Raw genomic sequence first — 11,869 nt, forward strand, 5'->3', positions numbered from 1 at the left:
GAATTGATAATAAATAAAATTAGCAAATGAGTGAATAAATACAATTATTAAATGATTGAATAAATAAGGAAGGGAGTAAGGAAAGAAAAAATTCCATCTAAGGATTCACTTGCCCCCAACCTGGGGGGAATCTACGCTGGCACACTAAATAAGGGGGTGTCAACAATCCCTTAGCTTCAAGGGGGTCGTCACTGGGACAGGGGCATAGGGAGGAGGTGGCTCCCAGTTTACAAAAAGGCAGTTCTATCACAGAGACAGAGAGTGCAAGGAACTTGTCAGGAGATGTGTGTTCCCACTCAGGGGGTATAGACAGGGAGGGTCCACGCATGGCAGTAAAGCTGGATGCCCACACCAGGGACCCAAGACATTTGTTGACAGCAGCGGGGGGACAGGTAATTGGCAGTGCCCAGCTATGCTAGCGGACAGGAAGATAACCATGCCAGGCAGAACCTGCAAGGTCATGGGCAGGAAAACAGAGACATCTAGTTACTTGGCAGTGATGGTGGTGGCAAGTACTTGTGCTTAGTAAGATGGGATCATGGGCCCAGGCCTGCACCTGGCAGGACCATGGCTAGGGGAATACCCTCATCAGAGGGCTTGGAGTCACTTCTACTTGGCAGTGGAGACATACAGCGTCTGGTACAGTGCCTTGAACATGGTAGGCGCTAAGTATCTTTGATGAATGGGTGAATGGATTAGGAGGATGTCAGGTTGCAAGGCGCCTGAGCTGAGAACAGAGACCATCTTCTTGGTACTAAGGGGAGATACTCCCATAGAGCAGTGTTTCAGGTCCCCTTGGTGTCCCCAAGAGGCGTCTGCCCTCTGGCACATGCTACGGCACCCAAGAGCTTACCCAAAGGTTTCACATGTTGGAAGAGAGTTGGGGGCCCCGGGGAGTGGCTGGCTCAGGCACTGATGGCCTGGGGGGCTGGGCTGTCCCTGGAGGCTTAGCCAGGAGCCCTGAGGGGGGCAGGCGTTCACCTCCTGAGCCCTTACACCCAGGAGAGCCATCACCTGCTGCCCGCTGAGGCAGAGAGGGCTGGGAGGCTGAGAGTGGGCGGCCCCGAGGTCCTAGTCGCCGTCCACCTCCTCCTGGGGGAGGCCCCAGCAGTGACACCTGGGAGCGCCCAGCCCGGGATAGGCTGGCATGGAGGGTTCGGGCAGGTGGGGCTGGCAGGCGGGAAGTGGATGCCCAGGGTCCCCGGGCCAGCAGAGGGCCGGCTCGGACAGGAACAAGTGGGGAGGCTGGGGAGCCTGCTCCTGCTGATCTTCGAGCAGAGCGAGCAAGGAGGGTGACTGGAGAGTCAGGGGAGAGGGGGAGAGGGCCCCGCTGGTGCGTCAGGGCAATGGCCACATTGGAGGTCACGGCGGCTGCTTGCAGGGGTGCGTGCACTAGTGGCTCCCACAGCACCGGCTTTCCGCTGAGCCGAGCTCCTGTGCCTGGGGCCAGGCCCCGAACACCCCGAGCCATATCCCTGTCGTGTTGCACCAAGTGCTGCTCCATGATGCCCCCACTGCTGCCTGGACTTGGCTCAGAGCGCTTCCGCTGCAGTATGGAATTCTTCTTGCCTAGAAATTGTCCCGGGGGAAGGAGTTAAGGATAGGAAAGGAATCCAAGATGAAGGTTGGATATGAAAAGTATGAGGGTAACAAGATGGAGTCAAGGGGTGGTGGTGGGGTGAAGGTAGGGGATAGGGGTCAAGAGGATGGAGATGGAGTTGGGGGATGGAGATTGGGAGATGGGGGTTGGAGGAAGAGGGTCAGGGGATGAGTATGTATCACAGATGGTGAGGGTCAGGGACTGGTCTCAGGGAAGGAGGATTCAAGGCATGAGAACTTGGGGTGATATCTCCAAGGGTAGGAGATGCTGAATGGTAAGGACAGTGAGCCAGTGTTGAAAGCCCTATTGGGGCATTTGCTGGGACTAGGTTGGGCTGGGGTGTGATGCTGAGGCGCTGGAGCCTGGGCCCTGGACCGCTGGGGACTCCTTGCTATGGACAAGGGGTGAGGGCACAGCCTGGACCCAGAGCAGACAAGGTGGAAAGGCCTCACCAATGCGGCGCAGCCGATCCATGGCCACTGTCTCGAAGGCCCGGCGCATCATGGGGAACTCCTCGAGCACGGCGTTGAAATGGTCCACGCTGAGCGAGTAGAGGCGGCAGTAGGTGTCAGCACGCACACTGGCTGTGCGTCGGCCCCGAGTCAGCAGACAGATTTCTGGTGAAGTTGGGAGGAAGCCTTCAAAATCACTGTCCACAGAACTCCCTCTCACTGGGCCTGCAGCAGCTGACCCAGATTCCTCAGGCTCCTCCCCAGATGGGAGAAACTGACGATTACCCACCCACCCAGGGTCCCTAAATGCTCCAAGCATGGTCACTCTCCAGACCTGCATAATTACTGTCCTTCTCATTCTGTCCAAATTAAAGATGATAACCAGGCAGCTCTTGCTGGCCCCCAGACTCCTAGTTACTCCACTCCACTTTAATTCCCAACCCACCTCCACTGCTTTAGCCCAAGGGGTAGGCCTGGGGCAGTGCCCTCTGTGTGCCCTCCCCTCCCACCCCTTTGAAGGAACACCAAGGGCAACCCAGAAGGAGAAAAGCAGTGCCAAAGGGCAAAGGGTAACACAATGGGGAGGTTGGAAGGTGGTGGGTGATTTGGGGACTGCGAGAATATATGAGCCTCAAATCACTTTGGGTAGCAGCTGGCAGAACTGCCCCCACTGCCACAGGCTGGGTCCCTGATTCATACCACCAAGGCATTCCACAAGGGAGCCACAGAGGTCAAGCCCCTGGGAAAGCACTGCTTTATTCCTATCTTTCTCTCATGGAAATCTCATGAGATCCTTGGATTTCACTGCTTAAGGGTTCTAAAAGGCCCACTGGCCCAGTAATTTTCAACCTGGCTATACATTGGAATCTCTTAAGAAGCTTTTAAAAATACAGAACTCCAGACCCCAGACCCAGAGATTCTGATTGAATAGGCCTGGGGAGGAGCTGCAACTCTCTGATCCTGCAGCATAGCCAGGTGAAGACCCTGATCCAGGGGAGCAGTTGCCCTCTGCTCCAGACCCCCCGACCCTCCCTGAGGCCTGCTGACCCCCAAAGTATGATCCATCAGTGAGGCGGGTGTCCCGGGCGCCACGTGCCAGCACACTGAGCAGCCCATGCTGGATGAAGTACATCTTCCTGCCCACGGAGCCCTCACGCACCACGAGGTCCCCCGGCTGGAAGACCTCAAAGCGTAGCTTGGTGAGCACGGCCGTGACGAAGCTGGGGTCGGCGTGGGCGAACAGTGGCATGTGGGCCACGAGGCCCCGGCAGGTGAAGTTAATGATCTCCTGGGCAGGGGAGGGGCCTGTCAGGCAGGCTGTGCCCCCTGCCCCGAGGTGCCCCCATCGAGCTCATCTGTCTCCAGAAGCCCCACCCCTGGGGCCATGATCTGCCAAAGGACGGGTATGCTTCAGTGGGCCTGGGACCATCTCTAGGCCTGACCTCCCATGGGGCCCTCTGTAGGCCCCACTCCCTGTAGGTGCACCTGCTGACCAATAGCCCCCACCCCAGATGGCATCCCAGAAGCCCAGGTCCTTGAAGAGCCTCCCTCCAGGGCCCCGCCCAGTCCCACCTCCCGAAGTGGTTCGCTCAGCTCTCCTAGGATGCTTTCCTCGTCAAACATCTTGCCCTGGTAGCGGTGCTCATAGTACTCATGGATGCGCTGCCGTGTGTCAGCTGGCAGCTTGTGGAAGGACATATACTGCTCCACCTGCTTGTACTGGAGAGCCAGCCGATGGCCAGCAGGCAAGAAAACACAGAGACAGATGTGGAGCCAGAACAGTGTGTGGGGAGCGGTGTGTGAAGGAAGGTCACAGACGTGGGCCAAACCCAGAGGGTTGAAACATGGAGGCAGAAGGGTATATAGATAATGGTGGATACAGGGAGGACACAGAGCACAATCACAAGAAAAGCCAGACATGGGCGGTGGTGGGGGGGGGGTCCAAGGACAGGTGCATTGGTCCAAACAAGGAAAAAGTACACACATGGCACAAATGGACATGGGGCAAGGCAGGACACAGAGATCCAACAAGGGCATGCGTCAGAATGGGCTCCAAGTTGAGCTACCCAGCCTCCAGCACCCCTCCCCTGCCTTCTCCTGCCCCTGCTGACCTTCTCCTGGTACTGACGCCGAGAAGAGTCCAGGGACTGGATGAGGGCAGTGGCGTGGCCGATGAACATGGCGTAGCACGTGGCACCCACGATCATGCTGAGCATGGTGAGCCAGACGTCGGGCATGCCCACAGGTGCCTGCTGCCCGTAGCCAATGCAGAGCATGTGGCTCATGGCCTTGAACAGGGCGTGGGAATACTGGCGGCCCCACGAGTAGTTCTGGGGGGCAGAGCGTATTGTAGAGCTGGGCACAGACCCCTCAGAGCCTCATTCTCCTCCTGCCCCCTCTTCTCTTTCAGTTCTTCTGTCTGCCCCCTTCTACTTTAGACCTGTCTGCCAGGGGAGGAACTTAGGTTTGGTTCTGGGGGGCCTGAGACAGAAGGGGCCTCTTTTACAGCACAGGGGCTGCAGTTGCTGCCTAGGTTTCCTTCCCTGCCTGCTCCCTCCAACACACAGACACTTCTTCCGGGCCTCTTTCCACTCTCCTCTCACCTCCCCACCTCCTCTCTCCTGTCTTCTCTTTTGGCCATCTCTCCATCATCTCCCACCTCCTGCCCCCTTTGTTCATCCCTCCTGCTCAGGGAGAAGAGCCCTTGGAAGGCCCAGGAGGGGCTGAACTGTGGGGAGTTCTCACCACCATATGGTTGATGGAGACCCAGCAGTCGGGAGGGAAGTCCTGCAGCATGGGGACCAGGAACTGCAGACAGCCATCCCAGTGACATAGCAGCAGCATCATTCCGATGAGGTTGAAGATGCGAACCACAGCACTGGCCAGGTCATAGGTCATGTGAAAGATCTGAGGAGTCCGAGGAGGGGCTGCTGTGGACAGGAATCCCTCTCTGCCAGTACTTCTCCATTCCTGGCCTTGCAAATACTCTCTTTGAATTTCTCTCTAGCCCCGGCCCTCATGAATGTTAAAACTGTGGCTATTATTCACTCGTATAGAGCTTTACAGCATATATAACTAATACAAAGGAGGTTGTATTACTACTCTCATCTTAGAAAAAGGAAAATCGATGCCAATCATGTGCCCCAAGTCACACAGCAAGTGTCACAGCAGAGACTCAAAAAGGTCTGCTGCACAAGTTGCCCAAGTATAGCCTGGGAAAGAGGAGAGAGGGCATTTCACAGTGTAATGTCCCCAGGGCATATATAATGATTAATGCCAGAAGTCCTCTTCCCCTCCAATAATAAAAATAATAATAGGTAGTTTACTGAGAACTTACTATGTGCCAGGCACTGTTCTAGGTGCTTTACAGGTATTAACTTCTTTAATCCTTACAACCTTATCATATGTAAGTATATTTAACATTTTCATTTTATAGAAGGGGAAACCAAGTCTCATACAGTAAACAGTAAAACTGGGATCTGACCACAAGCAATGAGATTGCAGAGCCCACACTCTGAACCACTAAAATCTGCTGCTGTCCTGAAGCTGAAACTCAAGCCTCTCCCACACTCTGCAATTCTTAACTCCTCTCCTACACCTTCCTCCCAGAGTCCAACTAACCCTCAAGTCTTTGTCCAGCAGTTGTGCTCCACCCTCCTGCACCACCACCTTCTCACCTTGAGGACCCATCCCCTGAACACTCATTCTGTCCCTGCTTCTCCTCTATCAACTTTGGAGACAGCCCTCCCTTGGAAGCCCCACCCATCTGCCCCACCCCATAAAGTTGCCAGGAGCCCCACCCATATCGCTGTCTGGAGTAGTCTGCAAGCCCCCTGCCCACCTCCCCACCCCACCTCCTCCCACTGGTGTATGTAGCGGATGAGGCGGGAAAGGCGGAGCAGCCGCAGCAGGCTGAGGATCTTGGTGAAACGCACGATGCGCAGGGCCCGAGCTGTTTTGTAGACCTCGGTGTCCAGTCGTGGCTCCAGCTCCACCACCAGGAAAATGTAATCCACAGGAATAGAGGAGATAAGATCAACCAGGAACCAGGTGCGCAGGTAGCGTGTGCGGATGGCCCGCGGTGCCAGCAGGATCTCAGCACCCTCCTCTACCACGATGCCTGTGCGGAAGTTGAGCACCAGATCCATCAGGAAGAAAGTGTCAGAGAGGACGTTGAAGACGATCCAAGGTGGGGAGTTCTCCTCCTTGAAGAAGGTGATGCCCACAGGTAGCACAATGAGGTTCCCCACCATCAGCAGGAGCATGATCAGGTCCCAGTAAAACCTAAGGTAGGGATGGGATGGGAAGTAAGACCACAGTGATATTTCACAATGATGGTCAGCCACCAGACTAAGGGTAGATAGTCTCTCAGACAAAAGTGGGCAAGGATACAGAACAACAGAATGACCATTCACAGCTAGTGGGAGTGTAAATTGGGACCACCATTTGGAAAAATAGTTTGGAATTATCTAGTAAAGTTAAACATTTGCATCCCCTGCAACCCAGCAATTCTATTCCTAGGTATACACACATTCAAGGGAAAAATGTGCTCCAGGAGATATATACAGGGATAACAGCATTAAATCTGGAAATAATCCAAATGTCCATCAGTAGAAAAATGTAGACAAATGAGATAAACACAATAGATAAATACACTATGATACACTCATACCCTGGAATATTATACAACTGTGAAATCACCCAACTGCAGTTACATTCCGCAGTACGAAGGAATCTCACAAATTAAATGTTGAGAAACAAAAGGATACACACTGTATGATTCCACACATACAAAATTCAAAAATAGGCCAAACTAAACTGCGTCATTTAGGGATTCACAGAAAAGTAGTAAAACTATAAAGAAAAGTAAGAAAATGAGTACCAAAAGTTAGAATAGTGGGTTTGGGAAAGGAATGTGAGAGCAGCAGGGAGCCTTCTGGGGTATCAGCAATGTAGTCTCTCTTGACCTAGATAGTTGTTACATGTGAGTTTGCTTTACAATTATTCTTTCATATATGTGTGTGTGTGTGTGTGTGTGTGTGTGTGTGTATCCTGCTATGTACTATACTATATATATCTACCTTATATATTCACTATATATATCTCTACTATATATATATCCCTACTAAATATATCCCTAATGTGCATATATATATTCTTTATATAGTAGTATATATGTAATATCCTTACTATATGTATATGATCTATGTCACTATTATTAAATATTCTTATTATTAAATATTTTTTAAGTTAACAAAAGGTAAATACCCTGTGCTGATCTCATAGGGTTGTTGAAAAAATATGCACTGAGACAACGGATGTGACTGTGCTGTACAAGCACTATTTGGATTATGACTCACCCACTCTTTATCCCCAGATTTCTGAAGAGGTTGCTGCTTTTCCCATCTCTAGCTCTCTGTCCATTCCTAGTCTAGGACTTCATGCCTTCCCTAGCCCTCCCCAGCTTTCCCCACCCCATCTCTCCTCCCCAACACAGTTGGGCCCATAGTTTCTATTTCTCTGCTGGGATCTGCTCATCTGTGTCCCAGGGTGGGGATGATCTGTCCTGCCTCCCAACTGAACTACCTTTTCAGGTATGCCCCTCCCTCCTCCACAGCACCTCAGACAGTGCTGCACATACAGAGAAGCTCTATAGCAGATCCTGAGACAGCAAGGCTTGAAGCTCTGCACTCCTTTCCTCCCTGAACCTCCCTGTGCCCAATGGGACTCTGGCTGAGCCCAGGCAAGGGTATGGGCAGGGGAGAGCCATACTGCTGTGGTGGAAGCTGTGAAAAGAAGAGGTCAGGAGGGAGTGAGGTGAAGCCTTCATTCAAAGAAGTTTATTGGACAATCTCAGGGTCCCAAGTAGCTATGGTGGTTTCAATTCCAGGACACACCTAGATGCAGTATCAACCCAGGACCCAGTCCCTTCTGACTCTGACTGCAAAAATCAGCATTTCAGCCCCAGAAAGAAGTTTGGTGGTCCCCAAGTCCAGGCCTCCAGGAAGCCCTTCAGACTGTGTGATTTCAATCAACAACAAATCCTGGATCCCCTCTTCTTCTCTTTCCTGGCCACTGGAGAAATCCTGTACTGTAAGCTGGGAGAGAGGAGGGAAAGAGGGTTTGCCTAGCCATAGAGCATCTTCACAGCCTGACTCACAGGCAGTCACAAGCCTGGCGTGTGATGCAGGAGAGAGGACAGAAAAGAAGCACAATAATAAGGGGGATACATGGCTTCTGGGGATACATCTGAGGGTGAAATGGGGGAGGGGAGGGAGAGCCACAGGAGGCTAGAAAAGGTGCACTGGTAGGGTGAGAATGAGGCAGTAAAAAGGAGGGGAATGAAAGGAAAAATGAGAGAAAGAGGAACATTTAGGGAGTGTGTATGTCTGTGGATTAAGATGATGTCTACGTCTCCAATTGTGTTTCCAGGCCCCTGATTCACACCTCATCCGTTCTGCTCATTTAGCTCCCCAGGTTAGGTGCTTTGCATGCATCCTTGCCACATCCAGAAGCTGTCCTTCATTTCCCCCAAGGACAGGGTTGCTCTCCTCCCCTAGCGACCTTGATGTAGAGGTACAGCCTGATGGAGACTATGGAATGGCCCCACCCCCACTCTTCGTTCCTTCGGTCTGGTAGTCACCTGGGCGGTGGTCATATGGGGGGTGGCCTTGACCCTGTGTTGCTGTCTCAAATCGCTCTGCGTCCAGGCCCCACCCTGCCAAATGCCGCCTTCAGCACCAGGGACAGCGATCAGAACTACTGTCTGGACACTCCCTCCTCCCCTTCCGCAGCGTCCCTATTTTTTCTGGTCGCCTGCCCTGCTGAACTAGGCGGGTGCTGGGGGTGGGAATGGGGACAGTGGGAAATAGCGGGGCTTGGTTTCTCCCTCAGGCTGACCCAGAGCCTCGGAACATGACAAAATTCCCCAGATCCCCAGCAAGCAGGACAGGAGGAGAGAGCAGTCCCTAATTCCAGTATTCCCTGTGGTGCAGGTAGGGTACCGGGTTCCTGAAATGGGAAATCCAGGTCTCTGTTGTCCGCTTGTCCCTTCCGGCGCCCCCAGCATGAAAAGTCACCAAGGACCTCCGGCTGGTGATCCTTCACCCAAGAATTCTCGGGCTAGGTTGGGGGAAGTGACTCTGTCGGCCCAACAGGGGACCCCTGGGCCGGAAATGAAGTGTCCGTGGAGGGTGGGGCAGGCCCGGCCCCCCTGTCGCGGCCCGTGAGGGTGGGATCTGTGTCCCCCGCCCTCCCTGCCGGACCCCCAGTACCGGAAGTCGCTGTAGGGGTGGATGATCCAGGCCCCCGCTGACTTGACCCGCTCCTGCTCGATTTCCACTGCTTTGTGGCTGCCGAACACGCGAAGGGAGAACTTGTTGACCGTGGGCTGGAGCAGCGTCCCGAGCTGCCTCCTCTTGGGCTCGGGCCCGGTCCCGGGCCTGGACCCAGGGATCGGATCCGAGGCCGTGGTTGTAGACGCCGGGGCAGCAGGAGGCGCCCTCTCCAGCCCAGGGGTCGCCCCATCGCTGGCCCTAGTCGTCGGCCTCTGCTCCGCCTCCATGACGCCCGTTAGCTTACACGTTTGGCCTCCTAGACCCTGCCGCGGCCATTCGGGACCCCCGACCCCTCCCGGAGTCGGAGCGGGCGCAGCCCGGCTGACTCGGAGCGGAGGCGTAGTCGGCTGGGAACCGCCGGCGCGCGGAGAGGAGGGGGTGTGTGCGACAGACTCTCCCGCGGGCGGCGGGCGGGTTGCGATGCGCCCCCTGGCGAAAGCCGAGCGAAGGCTGGGCAGGGCGGGCGGAGGCGGGGCGGACCAAGAGCCATCCCGGGAGGGGGCGGGACCAATGTAACCTGTAACCCGAGGGACCCCCCCCGAGGCGGGCGTGGCTTAGCCAATGGGGGCGGTCCTCCAAGTATAGGAAGAGAAGGAGGGGAAACGAAGCCAGTGCCACGGAGAGGGCATGGTCTAGAATTGAAGGGCTTTTATCCCCTGAGTGCCAGGGAGGCGGAGCCGCCTGCGAGTGGCGGGTAAACCGGATGCTGGTTGTAGCTCGTGAGGCTCGGGAGGGCGAAGAATTGGGAACCAGTGGAAGAGATGGGGAATAGCTTTTAAGATTCTTCTTACCCACTCTCGCTTATGGAGTTCCTGCGTTTCACTTTTTTTCTCTCAGCACTCTCCTTTCTTCTGACCTCCTCCATACTGCTCCCTCTCGTATTTCATTTCCGAACTCATCTGCCAGCCCTCACCAAAAGCAATTCTGCCAGTTACTGAGTGGACGCTGAGGATACAAGGATGAACACAAAGTCCTATCCATAAAGCCAGTGCTCCTCTATGCCCGCAGATGAGACAGGTAAATTACAGTGCTATGTGATGTAAAGGGCTATTTTGGGGGTTTTTTTGGCTGTGCTGCGCGGCTTGCGGGATCTTAGGTCCCCGACCAGGGATTGAATTGAAACCTGGGCCCTCGGCAGTGAAAGTGTAGAGTCCTAACCACTGGATCACCAGGGAATTCCCTGAAAGTTCTTAAATATCTCAAATTCTTCCCCTCATCTCCACTTCTTATTGTCACTGCCTTATTTAAAGCCCTCAGAATTTTTTCACCTAGATTATTTCAGACGCCTCTAAACGGGTCTCTGAACTCTCTCAGGCCAATTATTTTTCCACAGTCTGCCAGAGTTACCTTCCTAAATCCAAATGTAGCTATATCACTTGCTTAATGTCCTTCAAACTTCCCCATCTTCTATAGGATTACAGTTAAATTCCTTAGAATGACATACAAGGCCCTGCAAAATTTGGACCTAGTTTCAACAACCTTTATTGTGATAGTCCCTCTCTTGAAAGCCAGGAGTCCAATTCTGTTTAAATGTTTTGTTCTGCTTTGTCTCCAGACCTTTGCAAATATATTCTCTGCCTGCTATCCTTCTCCTCCAATTCACTTTCCAACAGTTGGTTCAGATGTCTTCTCCTCTAGGAAACCTAAATAGAAACATTTATAACTCTACTTTCCCAAGCTAGGGTCTAGTCTACGGCTTTCTTAGTTACCAGGGCACCGCTGTTTATAACAGCTCTTGTCACACAGCTGCCAATATTTGTTTACAGGTCTTTCTCTTCCATTAGACCATCGGTCCCCAACCTTTATGGCACCAGGAACTGGTTTCTTAGAAGACAATTTTTCCACGGATGGGGGGTGGGGTGGGGGATGGTTCAGGTGGTAATGCGAGCGATGGGGGGATGGTTTAGGCAGTAGAGCGACGGGGAGCGATGGGGAGTGGCAGATGAAGCTTTGCTTGCTCCCCGCCTGCCGCTCACCTCCTGCCGTGTGGCCTGGTTTCTAACAGGCCACTGACAGGACAGGTCCATGGCCCCGAGGGTTGGGGACCCCTGCGTTAGACTGTGAAGCTGTGAAGAACAAAAGCCTTACGCCTGCCACAATGCTGGACACATAGTGAACACTTAGTAAATGCTTGTTGAATGAATAAGGGAAGTGTTCATGGAAGAGCAAGTGAACTACACTGCCCTCTTCACCCCTTAATTATTCTTCCTCTACTATTTTAGGAAACTTCCTAAACCATTTCTGGCCACCTGATGTAAGCTCCATCTGATTATCCACCATCCTGGCTTCCCTCAGATATTTTACTTGAATATAGTTATCCTCAGGTTATTTTTTTCATTTCCCTTATTATTTCTCAATTCCTTTTGTAGCGTCTCTAACTCTGCCCAGTTTGTCTCAAGGTCTCCTTCACTTTCCTCTTTTAATTCAGTAAATTTACACTTCTCAAACATCATGTGTAAGTACGTAACATAAAGTTCTCA

The 11,869-nt window shown here is 53.1% G+C and overlaps 1 protein-coding gene across 2 annotated transcripts; it reads right to left on the minus strand.

Annotated features, from left to right (window-relative positions):
- Nucleotides 1-58: 58 nt before the first annotated feature.
- HCN3 (hyperpolarization activated cyclic nucleotide gated potassium channel 3) lies at nucleotides 59-10,080 on the minus strand. 2 transcript variants are annotated; one of them, XM_004284607.3, is made up of 8 exons: nucleotides 9,327-10,080; nucleotides 5,907-6,336; nucleotides 4,798-4,959; nucleotides 4,164-4,382; nucleotides 3,625-3,771; nucleotides 3,100-3,340; nucleotides 2,053-2,217; nucleotides 59-1,569 (listed from the first exon to the last, which is right to left on the minus strand). In XM_004284607.3, exons 1-8 carry the CDS (start codon nucleotides 9,614-9,616, stop codon nucleotides 863-865), a joined length of 2,361 nt encoding a protein of 786 aa, XP_004284655.1. In that variant the 5' UTR covers nucleotides 9,617-10,080; the 3' UTR covers nucleotides 59-862. The 2 variants fall into 2 exon arrangements, with proteins under 2 accessions (XP_004284655.1, XP_033270625.1); XM_033414734.2 differs by lacking the exon at nucleotides 9,327-10,080 and adding an exon at nucleotides 9,057-9,309.
- Between the last annotated feature and the right edge of the window lie 1,789 nt (nucleotides 10,081-11,869).

Source organism: Orcinus orca, chromosome 1 (assembly GCF_937001465.1).
Source record: "Orcinus orca chromosome 1, mOrcOrc1.1, whole genome shotgun sequence".
NCBI classification, from domain to species: Eukaryota; Metazoa; Chordata; class Mammalia; order Artiodactyla; family Delphinidae; genus Orcinus; species Orcinus orca.